The sequence below is a fragment of the Solanum stenotomum genome, chromosome 7 (assembly GCF_019186545.1).
Source record: "Solanum stenotomum isolate F172 chromosome 7, ASM1918654v1, whole genome shotgun sequence".
Taxonomy (NCBI): Eukaryota; Viridiplantae; Streptophyta; class Magnoliopsida; order Solanales; family Solanaceae; genus Solanum; species Solanum stenotomum.
Window position 1 is genome coordinate 59058501 of NC_064288.1, and position 26200 is coordinate 59084700.

Sequence of the window (26200 nt, forward strand, 5' to 3'; positions counted from 1 at the left end):
TCCTCCGAACGGAGCCTTGCGCGGTGCGAATCCAATTAATGAGAAATTAAAAAAAAATAACAGCACACCCAGTATAATTTCACAAGTAAATCGGGAGAAGATAGAGAGATGCAAATCATATTTTCCTTTTTTGATTTCATTGATGTCCAATATTTATTTTGGGGCTCGGATTGATTTGAGATCACTTTGTGTAAGATTTACTAAAGTGAAAAATGCTCATTGTTATAATATTTTATGTTCCCAAGACTTAAAACCAAAGATAACTAATTAAGATTGGAGGAATCTTATCTAGCTCACGTGAATTCTTAGAGGTAATTCTTTTCTCTACTAATTTGAATCTATTTCGCCCCTTATTAGCCTTTTTGGTGCAATAAAAAAGGTAGTTAAATTTATCAGTTTTTTATCTATTTTGGATTCTAATCTTGTTAAGTACGAAGTCATTTTTACTAAAAGCGCTTTATCCTCAATATAAAATTTTTCTATACGAATTTAAATATAGTCGAACTTCCATAAAAAAAAACTAAACATCATTTAAAATCAAACTCTCCATAGGGACAAGAATGACTTTCAACACAACAATAAAAAAATAATAGACAACTAATAAATAGGATGATGACAACTCATTTAAAATTAAATGCCATCAATTTTTTAGATACCTTTCAGACATTTCAATTTTGGGGACAATTTTTTTACTATTTTAGAAGAACAAATCTGAACCTAGTATCTCAGATCTCTTATTCCTTCGTTCCACTCTTTATCATTCTTTTTTTAAAAAAATAAATAAAATAAATCAATACATTATCCCAAAAAATTAAAATTACCAAAATCCTATCCAGCTTAATATATACAATAATAAACATATTCAATGTAATTTTATAAATGGGGTCTGAAAAAAATAGTGTATATTGCTAGGCAATTTTCAATAGATCCTCTACTCAACGACCTGTCTGAGTGTATAGTGATGCAAGAAATGAAATAAATAAATGTAAAAAAGGAAAATCCTACAAATGATTGTTTTTCCTGTATCTACATCTTGCCAGCTATTTTTTCTTATTTTATATTTTATTTTCTATTTATTAAAATGCAATTTACCTGTCAATTAATGTTCCTTTTATTGTGGAGTCTATCATATTCTATGTTTGTTTCAATTATATGCTTAATTATTGATTGTAGTAGCTTTGGAAACATTAATTGTTAAATAAATACCTAGAAACTACTAAAGAACCTTGAATTATTAGATAACCTCATACATGCACCACTCTATATTAATATTATTAAGCAATAAGATGATAAACTATATTTTATAATAAATCGACTAATAGTCCATGAAAAGTACTGAAATATTTTCAGTATAGTTATTAAGATAAATATATCTCAGTCTGAGGATTGAGATGGTTACGTTAGCTTTTTTCAGTTATGAAAAATAACAATGTCTAGACTAATTTATGCATACCCCGGTTATTACACTCTTCACCTGACAAATACATGTTACCTTTCAGTAACACATAAACTCGAGACTGAATAATGCATAATTCGAAGCCCAGCTACCGATCCAAGGGGGAATCACTTGACATTTCTTATTTGAGCAATAGTGATATTTCTCCCCCAACTAATTCAGTCTTCATCAGAGGCAAGAGGCAGAGTCAGAGTCAGATGGGAACAAGGAAATTCATCCGAACCCCCTACATCAAAAAAATTATATTGTATATTCAAAGTTTTTTGTTTTTTTTTATGTATATATTAGATGTTGAATCCCCTTGACTTCTTCTCGTGAAGTAGTGAAAATCCCGACTCCACTACTGAACGTCATCCTGCTAGAAACAAAAGCTCCTTTGTCATACATGACTACTTTCAAATGCACCTTCTTCACGAGAGGCCCAGTATTATATACACATACATTTAACCTAATTATGAGGCTCATAATTTCCCATTGTACTGCTCTTTCTTTTGAAAAATAAAGACAGGCAAGGTCCTCTCAATCAGACAATCAGATAAACATTATTAATAGAGACAAATGTTATTAAATCCAAATTGATAGATAGTAAAAGCAAACCAATGGCAACACACTCATAGCAGTTGTAAGAACATAATTCATAATATTCGCGATTATTTCTAAGGGAAACTGACACATCTAACTCAAAATAACTCAAGTAGAGGCTACATCTGCGGAATCCTAGGAAAACAGGGGAGTACACAATCTACTTTGGTACCATGTTGCAACATATCCATGTTGACTACAAGTGCAAGGCAACTCAGTAACATCAAATGTCGTCGAGATCCATCCACCTGAAATGGGGACACACTCGGGAAAGGATGAGGCTCATTGTTGTTTTCTCCCTAGCAGTACCAAATTGTTGAACTTTCTAATAGTTTAATATTGGCATATAATTGAAGTTGCCAAAGCTCAAAACTCAAGTACAGAACTAAGTTGTGCACTCATGGGACATTCATAACTTGAATGGACTGCAGCATATCGGAAACAGCAATGATGAGGTCACCTGACTTGATCATGCCCCGAGCTTTTAGTAGCGAGAAAGTTTTGTTTAGGTTGCTTTCCATATCATCAGAGTAATTCAAGCGGAAAGGCATTAGACCCCATTGCAGGTTCAAGCGTCTACGTACAGATGTTGCCGTTGTAAATGCAAATATTGGGCAATCAGGGCGGCAGCGTGACAAGAGAGATGCCATGTGCCCATTCTTGGTGTAAACAAAAAGAGCATCAACTTCCAAATTGTTAGCTGCAGAGATCACAATGGAAATAGTCACTAGACCAAATAGTAAGAGATTAGAAAACAGAATACCATGATTCAAATTAGGGTATGTTTCAACAAGTACCCTTATAAATTATAAGCTCAGAACAAATGACTTGTGACTTGTCCCACAGAACCGAAACGTACGACTTCTAGAAAAAAATAGACTTGGCTCCCCACATTCAAAAAAAAATAAAAGTTATTTTGAGAAGCGCTTTCACTTTCAAATAACATTCGCTTCTTCCTGCTGGGAGGAAATGGAGGCTTGGCTTAGTTAATTTTTGCATCCTCCTCTTCCTCGTTCTGCATCTCTCTAAAGAGTTCTTTCATGAAGATAAACATTAAAAAGCTAATCCCATTTCGTAACCAAATAGTAGAAGGACCTAGTTCATTATTTAAGAACATCAAATTTAGATGATCACTAATCATATTGCTATTACTAAGGTTCAGGTTATTTCTTAGAAAAAGCATAAGAAACTTTGGGTTTATGTTAGATCGCTGTCCAACCTAACTGGGCACCACCATTACTTTGGGAAAAAAAAGATATCCAAAGAAGGTATATTCACTAACTGAGCTTGGCCTTCTTTTAATGGAATCCATTTGCATTACTGGTATGAGGGCAAATTGGGTATCAACGGTAGTTTGGGAATGAAAAGGTATCAACATTAGTTTTGGGAAGAAAAGGAATCTGCACTAGCTGAATTAAGGTATATCTATACTGTTGTTCATTCGCATTACTTGGAATGAGGACAAAGAAAGTTCCACAAACAGTAAACAAGATAAGAAAAGGTACACTGGCCAAAATGATACTTGAGCGTGATCAGTCCAAAGACTTTTCTCAACAATGAAAAAAAAAATCAGCAGCAGGAAAAAGCAGCTCATATGGATGGATTGTCCAGAAGGCAGTATCATGGAAGGCAATTACAAGAGAAGTGGAGAAGACTATGGTCATTTTATTCAGAACTCCCTTCTTTTATAAACATGTGTAGTATTTAGCCAAAAAAAAAAACATGTGTAGTATTTCAGGACTCTTAAGTTTAGATGAAGTGTATTATTTTTGAGAATTTTTTTTTTTTTTTTTGAGAATGAAGAAGTGTATTATTGAAGACACTCCTAAAGTGTTTGATGACTATTAGGGTTGAAATGTGCTTTTGGTTTGATTCCCACTATCCATTTCATTAGTATTTGGAAAAGGTAGTAAACATTTTCCCGTTGCTTGAATAAAAGTTTAGTTCTGAACTCGGAGATGACATGTTTGAATGAAAGACATAAAGAGAAATAGGCATCTATGGTTAGTTTTACTTTTACATACAGTCAACACTCAACCATATTCTTATACAATAAATAGCATAAAACAAGTATATTTATTATATATCATTTGTAAAACTAAAAAAAGATTCATCATATCTACTTATCATGTTTGTAGCATGACATGAAGGACTAAAGTGTAAAGGATTGTAAAATATCAGGAAACTAATAGTTTTGTGATCAAATAACATTCTGACAAATGATGATCAAACAAGTTCTCTAGCCTTCTGTCCTTATATTGTCATATCAATGTTAGACACTCATGGATGACATGCACATTTGGTACATGCCCCCCTAAAAGTAGATTGCAGAACATACTAAAACTGTATAAGACTCTCTAGTATATACTGTATAAATATATTACTTGGGAAGAAGCTATATCCTTACTGCATTTGACCGATATCAAAAGACACACACAGTCAACATGACTTCTATAAACTACATTAAGGTACAACAATTGTTTACATAGGCATCCTTTTGGAAGAATTTATATCCTTGTTATATTTGACATTTTAACAGACAACAAAAGAGGCACACAGCCAAATGACTTGATCATAAGGTGTATAATGAGTCTTTACCTAAAGAACCAAGGATACTCTCCCTCCCACCCCCCACCCCCAGTTCCAATTGTCCACACTCGTTTATCACTTATGTTCTCATCATAGAAGCAAAAGATAACTGCATATAGACAAAGATGCATAGCATGTGTGTGATAGCTAAAAGAGCTACTCTCTATGAGACGATAGAAATAATGTGTGAGTCCTTTTCCTTCTGAACATTTTAAGGCATCTAGATCTGAACCATTTGTAGAATTGGAGTGTTTACATGAATAAACTGACTAGTTATGATATCCCAAAAATTAGCAGTCTAATGGTTACTTCAATAACTCAAGAAACTGTTCTTGTACATTTTCCATCTGCAGTTAAAATCTTCTGTAGTTTTCCTTTGTTGACTAAGCATTATCAAATGATCACCTATTTAGTGACAAAACAACCCTATTACTTTCATTTGCTTGTAGCTGAGAATTGGACTAACTTATGGTGGATAATAAAAACCCTCTTGCTGTCATCCTAAAAGACCAACTAGAAGTTGACACAAGAACACAACAAGGACGGAAGCGCACATACATGCATACACCAAGAGTAGCATGTTATGACATATAAGTTACTATTGCAGAATATGACAATCTGCAAAAGCTTAAAAATGGGCAAAACTCATCAAAAAGGGAATGGAATTTCCAGCTTGCACTTAATTGCATTTATACATGAATCCTTCAAATCTTGATAAAAAACATGTATAAGTCCATGTCTGTAATAAAAGCCAAAAAAAGAAGTGTGTTTACTCTATGTTCATGCAGCCAGAAAATTCATGTTCAAAGTCATAAGGTGGTATATCAATTCTGAAATGTATCCAAATGCTACATTTTTCAGAGAAAAGTTAACATGCTGCAAGGATGAGGTCCATTAACTATACACTTTGCAGCATTCCCCACATAGAACCATAAATAGAACTTAATTGTTGTTTTATCCGGATTTAGCAATAATGCATTAAATAACAGGGATATCCTGTCTCAGTAAAATGCATGGTATAATAGCTGCGCATCAGAACCAATATTTCTTAAATTTATGATAGCTCATCACTTTGACATGATTATGAGGATTTTACTATTTCCACTTCTAATTGTTTTTAATGACGTAGAAAATTGAACAGAAAAATTCCTCATAGCATGCAAATTTCAGATAATACTTAGTTTTTCAGGTTTATATCTTGCTAGTTTATAAAGCAAAAAACATGCCCAGTTTCCTTAGGTTATTTACTAACTTTAGCAAATATTGGGCAAGTGCTAAAAGAGCATTACATGCAGAATGTCAAAGTTCACGATTTTGCTATTTCACCATTTACTTGTCCAGTCCACAGACCACACAACAACAACAGAAACAAAGTAGTTTTACATCTGCAGGCTATATAACAAATAAAAAGCAATAAAAATCAAATCAATCAGTATTCAAAAAGATAGAATTTTACCCATCTTGGCGGCAGAGTTGCAAATCTCTTCTGAAATACTATCGGAAAATGAAGATGCTATGGATGGCAATTCAATAACTTCGCGGCGTTTCTGTTCTCTCCACCTTCTTTCAATTCTCAAGCTAACAGTTCTTAGGACAGTCAATGCCTTCTCAGGAAACTGTCCCATGGCCGACTCACCAGAAAGCATCAAAGCATCCCCCCGTTGCCTAACTGCTTCGGAAACATCAGCAACTTCAGCTCTAGTTGGAATAGGGTATTCAATCATAGATTCCAGCAACTGGGAAGCTACTATGACAGGCCTATTCAGCTGCCTGCATAGCTGAACAATTTTTTGCTGCTCTGATGGAACCTGTTCTAATGGAATTTGAGCACCAAGATCTCCTCTTGCCACCATAGCACCATCTGATGCCTGAATTATTTCTTCTAGGTTCCTCAACGAGTCAATGCTCTCTATCTTTGCAATTACAGCAATATCACTGTGCAGCACATCAAACCAGATAAATGTATAATTTGATTGCTGAGAATCAACTTCTTAAATATATTCGGAAGTAAAGGTGTGTTCTGCTAAATGCAGCTTTACTTGCTAAAAAAGGTTCTTACCCATCCCGGGCCCTGGCTTTAATGTAGCTCTTAAGATGCTTAATGACTTCAGCAGACTTGACAAATGATACAGCAATAAAATCTACACCCTCGGCAATCCCGAAGTCAATGTCTAGCCAATCCTGCAGCAGTGAAATACTTCAAACAGTGACCATCTAAATATACTAAATTTCAGCAGTTGAAAAAATTAAGGGTGTGTAAACAACTGTCTGCCTGGATCCTGCAAAAGTTTAGTGGAAGTAGAACGCCAGGTATATCCTAATAGCTGTTGTGCTATGCTAGAATTGACTATACATACTCTTTGTGAAACATAAATGTTAAGTCCTTAGATCCAGGGAACAAGAGTTCTTAGTTCCCTTTAAAGTGAGAATCTGGAAATTTTAGCTGATATAAAAGGTACTGTTTGATAATGGTGGTGACTGGGCCACAACTTTGCATCCCTCAACTATTTCACTGGGTACCTACTACCTCCACCTATACAGGTATACCATGTAACTTAGCCAACCAAAGTTTATCATTTTGTGTTCTTTTTGGACTTTGTCCTTCTTGTGGCAGTTTGTCACCTATATTGGCATGCCTCTTTTATTCGATCTTTTGCAATCTTGAATTAAGATTTGTTGATCGTCTTAATTATGCAACTTGTTCATATTAAGTATGAATTAGAAATTTATTTTTAATATGGTTCTTAGTTCTGTTGATATTGGGTTTCTACCCTACTTGATTTAGGCTTCAATCCGTCTTGATATTTGATTATGCTTGATGTGTTGATGTGAACACGTGTGGGGGGAAATTTGTTATTTGACAAACTTCCTTGAAATAATTTTATGAGCTTTCTTGACACTTGAGCCTTTCTATATTGATATTGATATTTGGAAACACTTTAAGATTTGATATTTAATACTTTTTATATATTATTTGTTACTTGATTATGTTTATGCTCCATTTGAGCTACCTATAACTTAAAAGGGAATTGGAGAATCTAATGGCTTCAAGTCTAAAGTTTATGTACCACTAAGTTTTATGCATAGCAATAGTATGCTCGGGAAGAGATTTGAAGATGGCCATTTGAAGTAGACTTTTTGGAATCTTTTATGAAGAGCATATTTGCATAGAATCTATGTTTTGTATGGATTTGGGACTTGTACACGATCCGTATATCACACTTATATGTAATTTTGGAGGCTTGTTGGATCATATAGCGATCAAATTGTAACTTGAATTTGGTGATTTGTTTGGCTATTGCAGAGTGTGCAAATCCAAGTCTTTGTAATGTACTAAACTTACATTTTGATTTGTAATATATTTCTCACAAGTACAAAGGAGAAAACTAATTTATCTTTTGATACTCACAAGTTTGAAATTCATGTGTAGTATTAACCTGGAGTGGTGTTTGAATGAAAAAAATAATTTTGTTAGGTACTTGCTTCAATGGGAATATTATTGGTCCGAGTTATTGACTTTACTAATTTTGACAACATTAAGGGGCAATATAACTGAACAATATAAAAGGTGCAACAATAAGGCAAAAGGTTCATACCAGAAACAGTTTCAACCAAAATATAGATCTCAATTTTTGATTATGTAAACCAAGCTCATAAATTATTTTCAAAGGAGCTGGAAAGGAATATAGGTGCAAACCTTTGAGGAAATTGTTGGCAGCATAGCATTGCGTTCCCTTACTAATTTACCATCCCGCCAAAATGTCAGATTAGCCCGAGGTAAAAGAAGTCCAGGATCCGTGCAAAGACACTTAACATCTGGGCCAATTTTCTCAATCACTTCAAATCTCACCATTCCACCATCTACTAGTAGATCATCACCCACTTTTACATCTGCAGCGAAACAGTTAAGCCAATAAATTAATCAAAATTGAACATATTTATCAAATCGCAAGGAATGACACCGAAAACATATTTCTTTGCAAAAATGATCATTTTTATTTATAGCAGTCTATAGGGCAAACCTTCAGCAAAACCATCATAGTTAACAGTGATGGTGCGTTCCGGAAGTGGTGGATCAAATGCACGAACAGTGAAATTCCAAATTTCACCATCCTGTATAAAGAGAATAGTTAGATGTTACATCTTTATTCAGCATAACAGATAATGATATATATCCAGTGTTATCCATAGACCACCAACCCCCACCCCCCCAAAGCAAAATTTCATAGATTATTGTTGGTGTTCAATATTTCTTTCTGATTCTACTATGCAGAGAATATCAAGCAGATATAAATGCCAAGAACACAGTAATGCAGTAAAACAGACAAGTTACACAACAATCACTCAGATTATTCCCTCCAAAGATATCGGTGGGAAAAACAGTTTTTAGTTCATATCTGTAGCAAGATCCAACATCTTTTCCAACCAACCCCACTTCAGACTTCTGACAAGTGCTCAGCCTTATTCTCGCTTACCTCCTTTCTCCATCCAAAGTAAATAGTCTCAAATGCCACTAAGATTGACGTAGTTAGCTTACCTCAGCTAGAATTAAGCGACAGCCACAAGCAATTCAGACAAGAACAAGCAAACACAGAAAGGAAGGTACAAAAGAAAACTTCAAACCGAGACCATCCCTGCCCAACATATTCCTGTAGAAAATGAGCACAATTTCCCCACCCAACAGCCCCACCCCCCACCCCCACCCCCCACCCCCCACCTCATCCCACCCCAACCAAAATAAGTATCCTGAACTTAGCTTTATCCGCCCACCTCAAAGTTTTATCCAAATCTGAATTTATGTTTGCTGACACCATAAAGAGAATAACTGTTATTTGCATCACTATCTATCAGGCTACATCTACATCCCATCAAGTATTTGTAATATTTGTAAAGTTACTTTTAGTTTTGCTGATTTAGGCAAAAAAACACTTATAGAGGAATTTGCAGATTCAAATGTAGGTGACATTTTGGATGGAAGTTTTCCCACTTTCAAATTAAAGCACAAACCTTCGCTGATGAAATTAATTTTATCAAAAGACAATATACTTGCTTCCTCAAATTCCTGTACAAACACTTGAGCTTGAAAAGTATTTATTGCAAAGAAGACAAGAAAAGTAAAAGTACTTCAAAGCTATTGAAATGATATTTCTTTTTAAAAAGTAGTAGATAACTTCGGAGAAACTGCAGAACACCCAATAGGGACCTTAGTCAGTTAAGCAAATACACATAAATGGAAAGGTTGCACCTTCCAGAAGCATTCCAATTCTACTCATACCACAACATAAACAACAACAAATTTTGTTAATTCCAACGAACAGCTACATTGGTAAACACAAATTCTCTTATGAAAATACCACAAGAAATTAACTTGTCCATAAAGCAGAATATGGTACTAATTTCCTGCTCACAATTTCTTAAAATGAATAGTTGCACCAAATTCAAGCCAAATATATACCTCAGCTAGGGTAGATGAACCGCAGCCAATCCCAATTAATTCGGTATTTGGTATATTCAAATGACAACTTCCCATTGTCAAGGTAAAAAAGTTGCTGAGAGTAATATTATCAATTGGATGACAGGTTTTTTTCCAAGATTCATGTACAAAAGACTTAACAAAGTGCCTAAAAGTAGTTCTGCAAAGAAGCAGTAGGTGCTTAACTAAAGCTACTTGAAATAGTACTTCAAAATAGGACTAGAAAAATTACTTCAAAGCTACTGTACACTCCCAAACGAAACCTCAGTTTATTATAGCAAAAACTGCACCAAATTTCGAAAGGTTGCAACTTCCCCAAGAATGCTTTTTTTTTCCTAACTGACAAATCTATATGTTTCCGAGTACCAAACTCTATGGATATGGGCAGCCCATCTACCCTTCTCGAGTTCACTTAAATACTAGACTTGAATAACCAACATGATTCAAACTAAGCAAAGCATCCCAATTCTTGTCATACAACAACAAAGGGAAGTATTAAAGAAACAAATTTTGCTAGTTCCAAGGCACTTAAGACTTAACTTATCATAAACCAAACTACAGTATAAAAGATATAAACGTTAAATTTCACGCGATTTTGTAAAAGGGGTTGCTATACCAAATTCAAACTAAATATGTACCTCAGCTTTAGCAGATGAAGCCCCGCCAAGGTCTCCCATATGAATCTCACTACCTTCAGTATCCATCATGATGGCAACAGCAAACCCTTTCTCCTCATTCAACCTCCGAACTCTCTCAATTACCATACGATGCCAATCACGTGTTCCATGACACATATTTATCCTAGCAACATTCATTCCTTCCACAGCCAAAGCCTCCAGCTGCTCAAACCCACAAGTAGCAGGACCAATTGTACAAATCAACTTCGTCCTACGTGTACTCCGAAACCCATTCTCCTTCAGCTCCGCCTCTGTTACAGTATCCACTTCAATCGAACTCGAATCCGCTGACGGTGCGACCGCATTATTACGACCATACTCCTTCGTCACACTTGATAACACCCCTCCCGAACCATTTTCCGACACTAACACCGGAGATGACTGTGACTCATCGAGATCTGACGCTGCCGACGCTTTCACAACTAAACTCCTTAACGATTTCTTCACCGGTACACGTAAACTACCGGTTGATACAAACACCGACGGCCTTGAGATTGTGAAAGTTGCAGGCGAATGTGAAGACGATGAAGCAAAGAAGTTAATAGCGTGCGACATTGTTTTTCTCACTGGAGATTTCGCAAAATTAAGGATATTTCCGGTGATCGGGGGAGATGATACGGTGATTCAACGGAAATTGGAGTCGCCGGCGGACGGCGGAGGTAGTTAACGACGGGAGTTGAGAGGGAAATGGAGTGAGCAGTTTAAATATGGAGAAAAGGAAGGCGGAGATAGCGAGGCTGGTGAACTTTGTTATTATCGTTGAACAAAACATTAACAAGGACAAAAGGATTTAGGAGGGATCTGCTAAGAAAAAATAAACAAAGCCAGCCCCTCCCGTTTGGGTAGGTTTAAAATGGTCCAACAAATATATTTTCTACCACTTTTAAGCCTCGTATAAGACGTTTGAATCTGAATAAACATAAGGTTGCATATCAATAGGTTCAATTTTGAAGTTTATCGGTTATTGATTTATAGATATGCTAAACCATTAAAAATCATTAAGATATTGGCTTATCTGTTATTTGTATAGTAGTTATTAATCGTTATATGTTCGATTATCGATCTATCCATTAAGATTTGATCCAAAAAAAATATATATACACATGAGTTGACAAATTGCATCTTGCTTAAAAGCAAACAATGTCACATTGTAGAATAACCGAGAAATTGAAAGGGACGGAAATAAAAGTATGAGACTTAACTCTAAGTCAAGAACTTTATATACCAAATGGTATAAATATAATTATTTTAATTTACTATCGGGTTATCGATTAACCCGTTAAGAAAAAAACTTCAAACTGTTAAGAATCGATAACCCGATAATAAAGAAAAGTTAAAATTGTTATCAAAACTGCTAAATCAATAACCCATTACCGATAAATTAATAAAAAATTTTGATTCAAATTATCGATTTCAATTAGATTTTGAACAATTTTAATCTAAATATTAAGATGTGCATTAAGATCTACATGTCTAGATTTGAACACACAACATTAAGTTTATCAAAAATAAGTACCTTTTTGGTCTTCCTTAAATATATACTCCTTTTCATTTTAATTTACTAGAAAACCATGGCCCGTGCTAGCACATGCCCAACATATGTTTAGAGTATTCTGAAATTATATAAATTGTAAAATTTGATGTCAATAAGAAGTTGGATTACAAGTATATACCAAAAGATGACATTGAACCAAGTTTTACATAGTTATGTAAACTTATTTTACATAATAACAAAATATGATGCTCGTACAAAATAGTTGAGATTAGCTTTAGTTGTTCTGATTTTAAATCATAGGATTGAGACATGTTACACAAGTAGATAAGGTGAAGAATTAATACTCATAAAAAGTAGAAAAGGTGAGAAAAAGAGCCAAATCACAGTTGCATATACATGGAAGGAAGTATACAATTACTTCAATAATAATATGACTTAAAAGTGCTAAACAAAAGGCTGATGAGGCTAGCTCGATAGCAATTGTTTCGATGTCACTAAAACAGAGACAAATTAACACATACAAATACAAGTAAAGATTATCAATTTGTTGTCAATTTCACAAGAAAAACACGCACAAATGCAATAAGCTGTGGAAAGATGAAAAGAAATTAGATGTGTGTCCTTAACATAAGCAAAATATTTTTTTTGGCAGCGCATGTAACATAGACAAATTCTAGTATTTATAAATCCTAAATGTGTTTGAACTTATCAATTCTTCTTATTTTGTTGATTCAAAAATGTGTTTGAGCTTATCAATTTCCTTCAAGACAGTTAAATAATCACAACTCCCCTTACCTCCTTCTTCAATTTTTTCCTCTATTTTTGTTTTAAAACACAACTAAATAATTTTTTCTGATGAAAAACTCAACTTGTAATAGCCATGTTCCATATACCAATTTCTCTTTCTGAAATTTGCTTCACCCAGGTTCATACTAATCTCTAGCCTTTTTCTTAAAACCCCATCACAAAAATAAAAAGAAAAATTCTTATTTAAACAACGGTAACTTGAGTTTTCTTTTTGCTAAGTTTTACATAGATAGAAGAAAGAAAAGACAAGTGATAGAGACAATTTTAGGCAACATAAAATTGGGGTCTGCTACGTGTCTATTGAATGGTAATAGTAAGATACGTAGCTTATAGATATTAGTTTTTTATTAGTTCAATGACCAAAATACCCATATTTGAAAAATAAATAAATTGACAACTAAGGAACCATGTTGAAACTATCTTCTACTATATAGAAATTTGTGCGATTCTAATTCGACGGAATGTCAAAAAGTTAAAGAGCTAATTATTAATTTATTATTTTAAATTAAAAATGTGGAAAATTAAATTTTAAAAATTACCAAAATATATATTGTTTTTTAAATAGAGAAAAAGAAAGCAAGACAAACAAATTGAAACAAAAGGAGTAATATAAGAACTTCTGATTGCAAATTTAACAAAATCGTAAGAATTTAATTTTTAATCAAAAAGAAAACATTAAAAAAAAAAAACATCCGATAGAGTTCCACAAGTGGAATGTGCGAAGGGTGGATTTTTTCATAACTATATTTTTTACCTATGTAAGATAGAGAGACAATTTTCGATGGACCCTCGAATTTTCATAACATGATATGAAAGAAATGCAAGAGTAAAAATTATAATGAAATTATTGAAGAAAATAATAAAGATCAACAAAGTAAAAAATAATAATAGTATTAATAAAATCGAAGAATAAGATGCTAGCATAATAATAAAATGGTAAGAGAACTGATAGATGCTCCCTCTGCTCTACCATTGGAACATAGAAAATACTCAACTAACTACAAATTGTCAACATCAATTTTTTTTATCTTCAAGCTCTCCTATTTAAAGTCATGCCTTCGATAAAATAAGAATGTGTTATGACATTTCTAATCATTTCTTCCTAATTCTTTTTTGATCGATCTATACATCTCCTGAAACTCATCATTGTTAACCTTTCACATTTTCCCATGGTACATTTGTGGTCCTTTTTATTCATATGTCTAGATCATTCCAGTCTCAATTCTTGTATCACGTCCGCTATGTCCATTATGTAGGTTATTCCCACCTTGTCCATATATCTTCGTGCATGATCTTATTTATTCCACATGCTCACACATTCATCTAAGCATCCTCATTTATATTAACTTCATCTTTTGATCGCACGAATTTTTGACTAGCCAATAATACACTTCTTACAATATAGTCAGTTCAATAGTTATTCTATAAAATTTAATTTTAAGTCTCGGTAGCATATTCTTCCCACATATGACATCAAATTATTTTATCCACTTTGTTCCAATACAATGTGTGGCATTCTTATTGATCATCCAATTTTCATAAATTATAGACTCAAAATACTTAACACTTCTTTCTTGAGAATAATTTGTGTATCAATTCTCACTTTTCTATTTGCCTCCGGTGATGCCATATCAAATTTTAATTGTGTCTTAGTCTTGCTCAAACTAAAGTTTTTAGACTAAGGTCTTGTTTTCAAATCTTTAGTCTATGATTGACTTCATCATGTGTCTCATCAATTAATATCATATCGTTTGCAAATAACATACACCATATACTTCTTGAATATGTCGTGTCAATTTATCTATCACCACCACAAAATAGTATATATGATTGAGAAGACATTTGTGCTCGAAATAGAGTTTTGGGCTAAAATCTCCCTCAAGTTCAACCCAAACTCAAAGGACATCCTTATGATATAATTATGAATAAAAGACATCCTTCAACTATCCTAAACATTGCAATAAACATCCTTCTTGGGAGTAAACACATACACAATCTCTCAAACTTGTCCTCATTTTTCATTTTGGCACTCCATTTTAGTCTTGTTCCATTTTAACCCTTAAGCTCTTTTTTTTATGTACCATTTAAACACAAAATACCTTTTTTATGATTTTTTTTATTCATGATCTTCAACTATAGTTTCTTATTTTAAAAATCGACGTGTGCCAATTAATTTTCATAAGAAATATTAAAAATTAATGAACAAATATTAATTTTTTTAAAACAATATTTTTTTTGAGAAATTTTATGTATTTTTGCATGAAAAATAACATCCTAAATTGTGTTGGTTTTCTTTCTTAAAAAATTGTTAACAGCCCGACGAAATTTGTCAAGTTTTAGTATTTTTTTAGTAGTGTTATTAGCAATGAACAAGAGCTTTATTTTGTTTCACTCGTATTGAAGGTGAGTTTTTTAATTCATATTAAATTAAATTAAAAATTGCAAAGCAAGTATTTGCGTTAAATTCAGATAGCCGGGATAATATGAAAAAAATAAAATATACGATATTATTTAATTTAATTGAACGTTTAAGAAAGAAAATCAAACACTTTCATCAATTTATTTTCATGCAAAAATATAGAGATAATCTCGAAAAAACAATATTATTATTATTTCAAAAAAATTGATGTTCATTCGTAAATTTTCAATTTTATTCACAAAAATTAACGAACGCATATCGAGTTTTAAAATAAGAAATTGCAATTGAAGAACATAAATAAAAATAAAGAAATCATAAAAATTAGTATTTCGCTTTTTAGATGGTACATAAAAAATGGAGTCTAAGAGTAAAAATAGAACAAGGCCAAAATGGAGTGCCAAAAATAAAAAATGAGGGCAAATTTGAGAGGTTATGTATCGATTTGGCCCTAAAAAGGATGTATATTGCAAAGTTTGGAATAGTTAAAGGATGTTTTTTGTTCATAATTATACCATAAGGAATGTACTCTAACTTTGGATTATACTTGAGGAATGATTTTAGCCCAAAACTCTCGAAACTACGTATGTATACATAGGATATGAATAATTCCGTTAGTTTGGCGAATCCTTTACCCATGGTACATATTTATTATGAATCCTTGCTAGCAATTATGTTATGTATATTACATATCCAACAAAATTGAGTGATAGTTTAGATATAAAACTAAAAAAAAAGCTAATTTAAGTGTGTTTTTGACACTTCATTTGGCTTCATAGATAGACGGATCCATGATATTATGAGTAGGTGAAAAACGATATAATAATCTATCCAAATATTATATTTATCGAAACACTGCAACACAAATGAACATACCACACTACATCATGAAACAACCATCCAACCAGATAGAAGTAGAATTACATATATATATATATATACCAGTAGAATACTTCATAGAAGAAACTCAAAAACAGCTGAATTAACATAATTCATCATATCATTAGAGGAGTAATCCATTGAAAATGAACAAGCTTTATATACAAAATACACCTTCTTCAAACATTAAAAACAACACAAGATTGGTTACCCATTAGTGTAGAGAACTTCATCCAGTAAGAAACATCAGCATCAATATTCACTGTAATTGCTGTAATCATCCCTGGCTGTTATGTTGTTTTCAACTCTCTCTGCAATCTTGGCTTCTTCATACTTCAATCCTTCCCCCAATGTCAATCCTCCCAGTGTACCAGCCACTGCTCCAACCGCCAATCCGGTGCCTACCCCCATCCCCATTTTCCCACTACGCTTCTGATCGTAAGGAGGATAATAATCAACAGGGGCGCTTGGCCTCGAACCCAAACTGCCATAGCTAGATTGCCGCTCTACAAATGGTCGTGGAGGAGGGGGAGGTTGAGAGTAATACCCAGGGAAGTAAGTAGAGTAAGGATCAGAGAATCCACTGTAAGGAAAAGAATGTTGCTGCGGAGGAGGAGGTGGTGGTGATGGAGAAGCAGGCGGCGGCGGTGCTACTACAGGCGACGGAGGAGGATGAGGGTGTGAGGGGTATGGGGAAGAAGGAAATGTTCTATAGGAAGGGGGAGGAGGAGGAGGGGCAGTAGAGTAATAATAGCTAGATGGAGGGGGTATTTGGTAATCTAGGGTTGGAGATAATTCACGAATAGCAAGCTTGAGTCGGATCTTACCATGAGGACGACCGGAAGGTCGCCGGAGCTCAAAAGTTCTGATTTTGTTGTAATCGTCGACGTTAACCAGTTCCTTCAACGGAACCCTAAGTGTACCGACTAAAGGTTTGGGAGTTTCCGAAGGTTTTGAATGGAAGATCTCAAGAGTAAGAACAGCATCGTGAGGAGGAGATTGAGATTGGGGAAGATGGAGGACGAATCGTTCGTTCCAAACGGGTTGGGTATTGCCGGAATCATCAGCTTGTGTGGCGCGACGTTGATCCGGGTCGACCCAAAAAATAACATAGGGCTTGAGATCGCCGTGATGCCAATTGACATTTTTCAGATGCTTGGCGGAGACGATGGTGATTTCGAGATCGTAGGTTTTCTGGGGAGGACGAGAAGAACCAGTTGCCATTTCTGATTTTTGGGGAATGGAAGAAATGGAGAAGGTGTTTTATATGGGTCGGATAAAAGTGGATTTTGTGGGATACCAATTTTAAATTTTTTAAAAAACTTTCGAAAATCTGACGAGCTAATTATTTAGATACATTTTAATTTATAATATTACGAATCTTAACAGATATATGTTTACATAATGTGTTTTGAAATATAAATAGTCAAAATTAGGTGTAATTTATTTTAGATATACAGTAAGTGTATTTGTATGTATCTGGAATATATAGACAAATCTCGCTCGCCTCCCTCCCATCTAGTCACTCTCCCATGTATCTAAGACAAATCTCGCTCGCTTCCCTCTTATTCAAGATACATGTGAATCACACGAGATACAAACAAATACATATATATTGTGTGTATCTAGTATGTTGATTCACATGTATCTGAAATACATAGACAAATCTCACTTAATTCCCTCATGTTTTCGCTCACCTCTCTCCCTATTTTAATGTATTTATCTGCTAGCAAAAATATATGTATCTAGATGTATCTTCCTCAATATATGATAGAAAACTCTTAATTAGTGATAAAATACGTAATTATTTTGAAAATATATGTACAATTGGCATATATGGTATAGATGTAGTATGTCTAATAGTTTTCCCTAAATCTTATTACTTTCTTCGTCTCAAATTAAGTGTCGTATTAGCAAAATTATTGTATACTTATTTTGCGCTCATGTTTCTGGATAACTACTTTCTACTATTCTATATATACACATCGTAAAGAAAGGTTTTTGAGATGAAATGCACAATTGCTTATTTAGCTCTAGATCAAACAACTACGCCGCAGTCTCGAATAGGTTGGGATTGGCTATATGAATCCTCGGTATTTTATTTATGTTCAACTCATGTCAAGCTCCAAAATAAACGTTGAAACAAATAACATACAGTGCTTCTTGGTTGAAGGTTTAGCAACTAAGACAGGTATTATGAATCATTTCTAAACACAAGCAAATACTTGTTATGATGTTACAATAGAAATTAGAAAATGTCATCTGCACAATGCTGCGTGACCTAGCAATAAAGATTAGAAATCTTGAATTTCCACTCTTAAGGGATATAAAAAAAATGTCATTTCTGCACATAAGACCTCTGTATAAGGCAAGCAACTGTGAATACAAACACTTCAACTTCCTCTCCAATCAGTAGAACTTCCAAAATCAGCGGAGGGTCATCACAAATTCACAATATCCAGCACCTGCAACCTGATGCGTCTTGTGCTCCTTCAAACCATCGATCCCAGGAAGGATTTGTTGGACCGTGTGTTCTGGTGGAGGAAATATCATAAAATTTAGCGAAATATGACACTCATAAGACGCTGCGATAAATGAAGAGTAATTCTTACACTGGTAGTAATGGATCTGGCCTTGTTTCCACATTACTTAGCATCCTAAGCCCATGTAAGAGAATCAAGTTAGATAACCATAACATGCACTGAACAGAATGTATGTCATCTAGCCAATGCTTTTATGCAGGTCATGCTACAAAAAGGGGCCTTGGGGTCTGCACGATCGGCTCCATACCCAGAGAAGGAGTGGAATGATCTACGGTCTCAAGGCTTTACAGATATCAAGTTAAATATATTATGTTTGTACTTACTCCTTGCAAGCAGCTGATGCCTTTTCCATTTTGTCAAGCAATTCAAGTTCTTCCTGCACATGTTACATCATCAGCAATTTTGTAGTATGTATGGTCGGTAAACTACAGAAGAAGGCTTAATAAACAGGTAACAATTTTCCCAGGGGGTTTGGTCAGTGGCAAGAGAGTAATTAGTGGGTTAGGTGCACATCACGGGTTAGATCCCAACCACAAACAAAAGTCGGGTACTTGAGAGAGGAGAATGGTAGATGAGTGGATCCATTATCCACCAAGTTTTGAACTGTAGGCCACTAGCCCTCATGGATTTGTTGGTTTATTATAAATAAAACAAAACAAGTAACAACTGAGATCAACCACACCTAGCCTTAAGCCCTTGCGAAGAAGATTGAGGCAATGCCACCAGATATGGCACGACATGTGGAAGATAACTTTCCAAATAACGGAAAGCACAGCAGCTGTCAAATTAAGGGCTTAAAGAAGGAAGGAAGACCCTGGGAAAGAAACACAACATCAAAAGGAGTCGAAGGATATTCCATTAATATATAAGGTCCATATTCACAGTATGTTGTTGGACTTTGTGCAACTAAAATTTGTTCAAGGATTCTAGACCATAGGAGCTTTGCTATAATATAGAAGAAAAAAGAAGTGCAACTTGTAACCCGGATCACATCCATAGCACATATCTTTTTCGTTTTCCTTTTTAATAATTCAGGAGTATTTAATGTTACACCACATTGGTCTCAGACGTATCCTGTACATATATAATACAACACACATTAAGCCCCCCAAAATGTCTTTGCCTATCATCTATACATGCTGGACACGCTATCACCAAGTATTAGCTCAATTAAGATTGCCAGTACTGGATGAACAGATAGAAGTATTCACTATTATTTACTAACCACATTGGAGATACTCAAGCACAGCCTAATGGTTGCACGAATCTCATTTGCGTTGGTGCACAAACATTCATAGAAACAACAAGAAGTAGAGGGAGAAACAATTAGGAAGAGTATTGAGTTCCACACAGTACATATCTAAGTAACAGAAAAAATCTTGTAATTTCCTAACTGCAACTCACATATGTAATATTTAGGTTACTGAGCAATCAGAATCTATCAACTGATCAGCCTGGTTTACACAACTCAAGTCTTATAAAGTGAAAAACTCAGTGACTGTGATGTTCAACCTGCATCACATTCTTCCCTCATTAAAGTTCTAGAATCCTTAGAGAGCCCAAGAATGAAATTTTTGGATCTAATCAGGTCATATGGAATTGATAATTCCTTAATGGAAGGCCTTCTCTTACCAATTCAAATCAGCTTGTATACTAAACATTTATCTCTAGGTGTAAAGAACATTTTACAGATCATCTAAATTCTATGTGGCAATGTGTGATGGGACATCACATATCTAGTGGATACGAGTACATAATTTAAATAGAGAAAGATTTGATTCTCCCATTAGCAAAGGGGGTACATAAGATATACCACAAAGCTCATGCCATTTCTAGTTCTCTATTATGTGATGAATTTAGCTGTATATATGACTGATCACTGTAAATGAGCTTCCTTTCGCAGATAATGAGTCAGGAGAAACTTGGGAAAAAATATGTTCTGAAGAATCACATGCATATGTAGAGAAATTGCAAATATTGTAAATGTGCTTTTTAAATGATATGTTTGACACTAATAAAGTGTTTTCATGAAGAAGATTCATAATTCATTTAAGGCAAGACTTTCAGTAGCCATTATTTTGTGGCTTCACTTATTAGGAGTGTTATCTGAACTTTTGCAGCAAGGAGTCAAGGACAAAACATCCTTCTCTCTCCTAGAAACTCCTTTACATGAAGATAATTGTAAGAACTCCTTTCTCAGGTTGCTTTGCATGAACCGGATCACTTGAACTGGTTGAAGTCCTTCGAAGTAACTCTAGCCAATAAAGTTCTTCTTGCTCAGAGGATAGAACATTTTAGAATATAAAAACCAAACGAGCACGAGGTGCTGTGTTTCTCTCAACATGTTCTATTTCCCAAGTTTGATGTGTAAGATCACAGGGACGTAAAGATAATTTAAGCAACTATGAACCAAGACTAGGTCAAATATTTATAAAGGTAACACCTTTTAGCTCACAAAAGCATCAGCGTAAGTTCACATTTTATTTTTTATAGTGGTGGTAATTGGTATCCTGGACAGATTTGTGCGCACATCAACACCAGATACCTACAACCCNCCCCCCCCCCCCCCCCCCAATTGGCACAAATATTAGATACCTACACCCCCAACAATGCTTAAAGAGATGTAAATAAATTTTCTGACCTTTTCCTATGCTGACATCTGAGTGCATTGTATACTCCGTGTCTTTAACTGAATACCTCTTTTTATAAGTTTAACTAAATACATTTTTCCTGGTAGTGGATTACTAATTTCAGCCTCCCAATATCACAAGTCAAGTTGCTTTTCATGGGATCCATGAATAATCATTTGATAAGATTGGATCAATTTCTAAAGAAAAAGCTTCCAAAGTCAATATATACGAATGCACATCAAAATGCTATTTGTGAGTGATAATTTAATCCCTCTACAAACTAATAGTTTTAAACATTACAAGACATTTAAGTTCAAATTATTACTCTATCTTACTCATTCTTATGACGTCTAATCATGATTGATACCATTCTGTTTCTGTACAGCTTTCACAATTTTCAAGAATTCAAATTGATAAAGTGGTTCAAATTTTAAACTTTGATGTAATGTTTTTTCTATTAGATTCATGTTTTCTCCACAAGCAGAAATATATTTGTAAGTCAAAATTAACACCGTATTTGCAATGTTCAATCAAATACTTCCATATAAAAAGGGATGAAGCCTGAAGGAGTATAATATTCTAGCCCTTTTCTCAGGGATAATGAAATGATAAAAGGAGTGAAGCTAAGAACTAATGTCAAGAAGCAAAGTCAAAAAACAAAGATTCTAATTGCACAGTCAGAGAAGATTCTAATATCTTTTTTTTTTTTTATGACAAGGGAAACCCACAGCCGCTACCCTTTGGGTGCGCACAGGGTAAAACCCCCGCTCCTATGCAATAGCTCGCAAACCACATAGGAGAGGTAACCCGCACTAGGCAAGCCCGGTGCGACGAGCTCAACCCAGAAGACAAACCCCTTGCTTCCGCTGGCAAGGGGTTTTGAACTTGAGACCTCCAACATGGAAGTCCCAAGCCCAAACCACTGGGCCACCCCGAAGGGTAGAAGATTCTAATATCTGTCTCCTTCCATATATCCGATAACCATGAAAATTTGTCTGCTTTAGAAATCCTCACAGCCAGATACCCCCAACCAACACAAAATCTTCAAATATTTGCATTTATATCTCGGAATCTCCTCCACATGTATTCCAGGGGGACGAAGAAGAAGATTCCACTGTGTAGCTAGGTAAAAAATTCTTTTTTATGTATATATAGTACATATTGACTCCCCTTGACTTCTTCGTAGGTTTACTCCTTCAGAATTTTGACACCCCTTATTGCTTCCCATGATGAACAACAAAATCCACAATAAGGAAAAGCCAAAATAACAGAACAGCTTATTTTGTTTTCTGGCAGTGAAGCAACTCAGTTTAATCAATTTGATTGGTTTGTGGTCCAATGATACTTTTCCTACTCCAGGTTTTCTATTTCCCCTTGTATCCCCCCCCGCCCACTCTTCTCTACCGTCTCTTTCTTCCTCCCACTCCAACATCAAATAAGTAAGGGCTTCCGATGTTCAACTAACAGCTCCTTAATGGAGAGAAACAATGTCCACTATATTCTTTCTGATTTCAGATGTTTAGAGGAAGGGATACCTGTTAATGCCTCATCAGATACTATATCAACAGTCTATTTTATATATAGTTACAAATCAAGCCTTCATAATCTTTTAAGCAACACAAATAAAAAAGCATTTCAAACAATAACATGTAATATTTTGCATTCAGTGCAGTAGTTTTTTAGAACAGAGGTGTATACACACATATATAAGCAAACTCTGAACCAACTTCCAAAACCTAAAACAACTGACTTGTGGATTCGAGCATCTAAATATGAATGAAGAAGAACTAAAGCTTAAAGACGGCCAGAATTCATGGTTGAAGTTCAATACAGGTCTCCAATGAAACATCAGTGAGCCCTATATGTCATATTTTCAACAGGTTTCAAGGCTCTCGGTAAAACTCCATGCCAAGTCCAAAACATACTCAAATAATTATTATTCAAACTCTCAAAAACATTAAGATTTCACTTCAAAACTCAAATGAACTCCCCCTACTACATCGAAAATGAAACAAAAGGGGACATACACCCTCACACTTCCACAACTCAAGAACTTTAATCAGATATGAAACATGAAATAGCTCATTTTTTATGACATGGGAACCCGCAACCACTACCCCTTGGGTGACCACGGGGCAAACCTGGCTCTTGTGCAACAGCTCGCAAACCACAAAGGAGAGGTAAACCACACTAGGCAAGTGCGTGCGAGAAGATGAAATAGCTCATTAGCACATTAATTCAACCAAAAAGGTTAAAAAACCCCTCTTTACAGAATTGAAGTAAAGAAAAGCTCTCTTTTTTTTCAGTTGATGATCAACCCATTTCACATATTACCAAACACATAGAACAATAGCTCCCTTTTTTCAACATCATTCATTACTCCCATCTGCACTGTGTACCAATACAACACAAGTCCCCCCTTGAAGAAAGATTCAAACTTTTCCTCATATTTATCAAATTCACAACAACCATATTCAGCAAACCAGAAAAAACAGATAAAATTTCGAAGCAACAAAACAAAAAGTCAATAAGAGACATCAGAAGAACCTCTAAAAAACGAGTTTCTTGCTCAAGTCTCTTCAATTCAGCAGATATCCGATGCTTCCCTCTAGTATCAGCTGCTGCCACAACCGATCTCACCTGTTCTGAGCTCTCTGATTGCATTTCTCACAATTAATCAAAACCCAAATACCTAGAGAATCAGAAAAGTTCAAAAACCCAAAAAAGGAAAGAACATTTTATACGAAAAACAAGAAACCAAATCCCTAAAGAATCAAAATCATGCAAATGAAACTAGAGATTCTGAAACTGTTCAGAGACTAAAAACAAAAACCCCCATTTGGAAAAAGAATCAAGAAAGCACTCAATTTTCATTAAAAATAAAAAAAACTTGAGATTCTGGAACTGTTCAAGAAACCAGATAAAGGGTTTTAGCAGTTTCTGCAGAACAAGAAATGGACAATTGAAGAGACAATGCAGAGTGCTTGAAGGTGGGGGTAGTAGAAGTCGGGTGCTTGGGGTGAGGGGGTGGTTTACTTTTGTTTTGTTGGTCTACAAAGTGAATTGAAATGTTCCAAGAGATAGGCAAAGCAGAAAGAACAAAGAAGAAAGATGAAACCAAAAAGAAGAAAAAAAACAAAAAGGAAAGTTGGCTTTTTTGGTTTTAAATTTATTTTTCTTTTTGAATAATGAGAAAGTTGGTAATCTTTTTTCACTTATTTTACTTTACAAGATATTCTTCCTTTTTTGTCTCTTTTTTCTTTTTTGCTTCTGTGTTTGGGTTTTTGGGGTGTTGGGGTTTGGGTGGGGGTCGTGGGGGTGGAAACGAAATCAAAGTTTTAATTTTATGAGTTTTGAATTTTTATAATAATAATTTCAAGTGTTAGTATACGGCTAAACTCTAAATTTAATATACTTCTTAATACAAATATATAATTTGAGAAATTTGATTTAATGGTCGAATTCGTACTCAAACTTCTAACTCCGACTCTAAAAGGGTTAAGGGGGATAAGCGGAAGTCTCCTACGAAATTAGAGTTTTAATTTTATTAATTTTAAATTTTTATAACATTTTATGTGTTAATAACTAAATTTTAAATTTAATATACTCTTTAATATAAATTATATCATTTGAATAAAAATAATTAAGTTTGATCGAATTCGTATTCGAGCACTCGCCCAGAGTGAGTGTTGAGGGGATTAAGGGGAAGTTTCCCACTGTTGAGTTCAGCTGCTGAGCAGTGAGCACTTGGAAGTTGGAACACTGATTTTGTCACCCTCAACAGTAAGCTCCAATATATATCAATATCAGTACCATCTATATTACCTTTTGTTTCAATTTATATAATATTATTTAATTAATTAAATATATGATACTAATAAATATTAGCTGGCTTGCTCCCAATTTTTAATCTATTTCTACATAGAATAGAATGTCAACAACCTTGAAATTAGCAGTCGAATTTAGGGAGTTGTGATCCATCTCAATACATATAATTTAACTGATTTCCTATAATTATATTATAATGAAAGCCAGATCATTTTGAGTTGGTGTTGAATTCATTTTTTTTTATAACAACGGTTTTCAGGTCAACTATAGCACATCTCAATTAATTTAACGGAATATCTGTCACCTCTCACCAAAGTAATTTTGTCCACCAAAGCTAGGACAAATAAAAAAAATCACTTAATATTTTTTTATCAACATTGAATTTTGAACATGAGATCTCATAATTCTTTTAACACTTTCTTAGATTGTAAGCCAATGGAATTTATTGCTAATCACGCTAACCACGCCATATTAATAAACTAGATCAACTTTTTTAAGTTTGATTTTTTTGGTTGTTGTATAATTGTTTTGTATACAAGTATAAAGTAAATAGTTGCAAAGGAGGAGTCAGGTTTGAAGTTTTTCAATGCTAGAGCTAAACTTTAAATAATTTTTAAAAATAGATTATGTTTTAAATGACGTTGTGCACATATACTCTATTTCAAGATTTCTATATAAGTTGTAGCTGAATTTTTTTTAAATTAACTTCAGGTGCGTGCGTTTGAAGTTTAGACATACACGTAATATGTTTGAAGTTTGATCTGTCAATAATGCTTAACTTCAGACAATTTGAAAATAAGTAAACTCATATATTTTTGTGTAAAA

At 34.3% G+C, this 26200-nt stretch overlaps 3 protein-coding genes across 3 annotated transcripts; all 3 read right to left on the minus strand.

Moving 5' to 3' along the window:
* Window positions 1-1992: 1992 nt before the first annotated feature.
* On the minus strand, window positions 1993-11540 carry LOC125870665 (pyruvate kinase isozyme A, chloroplastic). The gene is made up of 6 exons (XM_049551160.1): window positions 10739-11540; window positions 8650-8740; window positions 8325-8518; window positions 6687-6808; window positions 6084-6562; window positions 1993-2738 (listed from the first exon to the last, which is right to left on the minus strand). Exons 1-6 carry the CDS (start codon window positions 11330-11332, stop codon window positions 2437-2439), a joined length of 1782 nt encoding a protein of 593 aa, XP_049407117.1. The 5' UTR covers window positions 11333-11540; the 3' UTR covers window positions 1993-2436.
* Window positions 11541-16301: 4761 nt separating this feature from the next.
* LOC125870683 (formin-like protein 14) lies at window positions 16302-17659 on the minus strand. The gene has a single exon (XM_049551179.1). It carries the CDS (start codon window positions 17596-17598, stop codon window positions 16627-16629), a length of 972 nt encoding a protein of 323 aa, XP_049407136.1. The 5' UTR covers window positions 17599-17659; the 3' UTR covers window positions 16302-16626.
* Window positions 17660-18602: 943 nt separating this feature from the next.
* On the minus strand, window positions 18603-24838 carry LOC125870690 (guanine nucleotide-binding protein subunit gamma 1-like). Its single transcript, XM_049551187.1, has 4 exons — window positions 24095-24838; window positions 19241-19293; window positions 18987-19031; window positions 18603-18908 (listed from the first exon to the last, which is right to left on the minus strand). The coding sequence occupies exons 1-4, from the start codon at window positions 24209-24211 to the stop codon at window positions 18824-18826; spliced, it is 300 nt and encodes a 99-aa protein (XP_049407144.1). The 5' UTR covers window positions 24212-24838; the 3' UTR covers window positions 18603-18823.
* Between the last annotated feature and the right edge of the window lie 1362 nt (window positions 24839-26200).

Coding starts and splice junctions, on each gene's coding strand:
- LOC125870665 (XM_049551160.1), bottom strand. CDS start 11,332: ATGTCGCACGCTATTAACTTCTTTGCTTCATCGTCTTCACATTCGCCT. Junction 8,741..10,738: donor CTTCATCTGCTAAAGCTGAG/GTACATATTTAG, acceptor CTCTTTATACAG/GATGGTGAAATTTGGAATTT. Junction 6,563..6,686: donor AAAGCCAGGGCCCGGGATGG/GTAAGAACCTTT, acceptor TGTGCTGCACAG/TGATATTGCTGTAATTGCAA.
- LOC125870683 (XM_049551179.1), bottom strand. CDS start 17,598: ATGGCAACTGGTTCTTCTCGTCCTCCCCAGAAAACCTACGATCTCGAA.
- LOC125870690 (XM_049551187.1), bottom strand. CDS start 24,211: ATGCAATCAGAGAGCTCAGAACAGGTGAGATCGGTTGTGGCAGCAGCT. Junction 19,032..19,240: donor GCATCAGCTGCTTGCAAGGA/GTAAGTACAAAC, acceptor ACATGGGCTTAG/GATGCTAAGTAATGTGGAAA. Junction 18,909..18,986: donor CCAGATCCATTACTACCAGT/GTAAGAATTACT, acceptor TTCCTCCACCAG/AACACACGGTCCAACAAATC.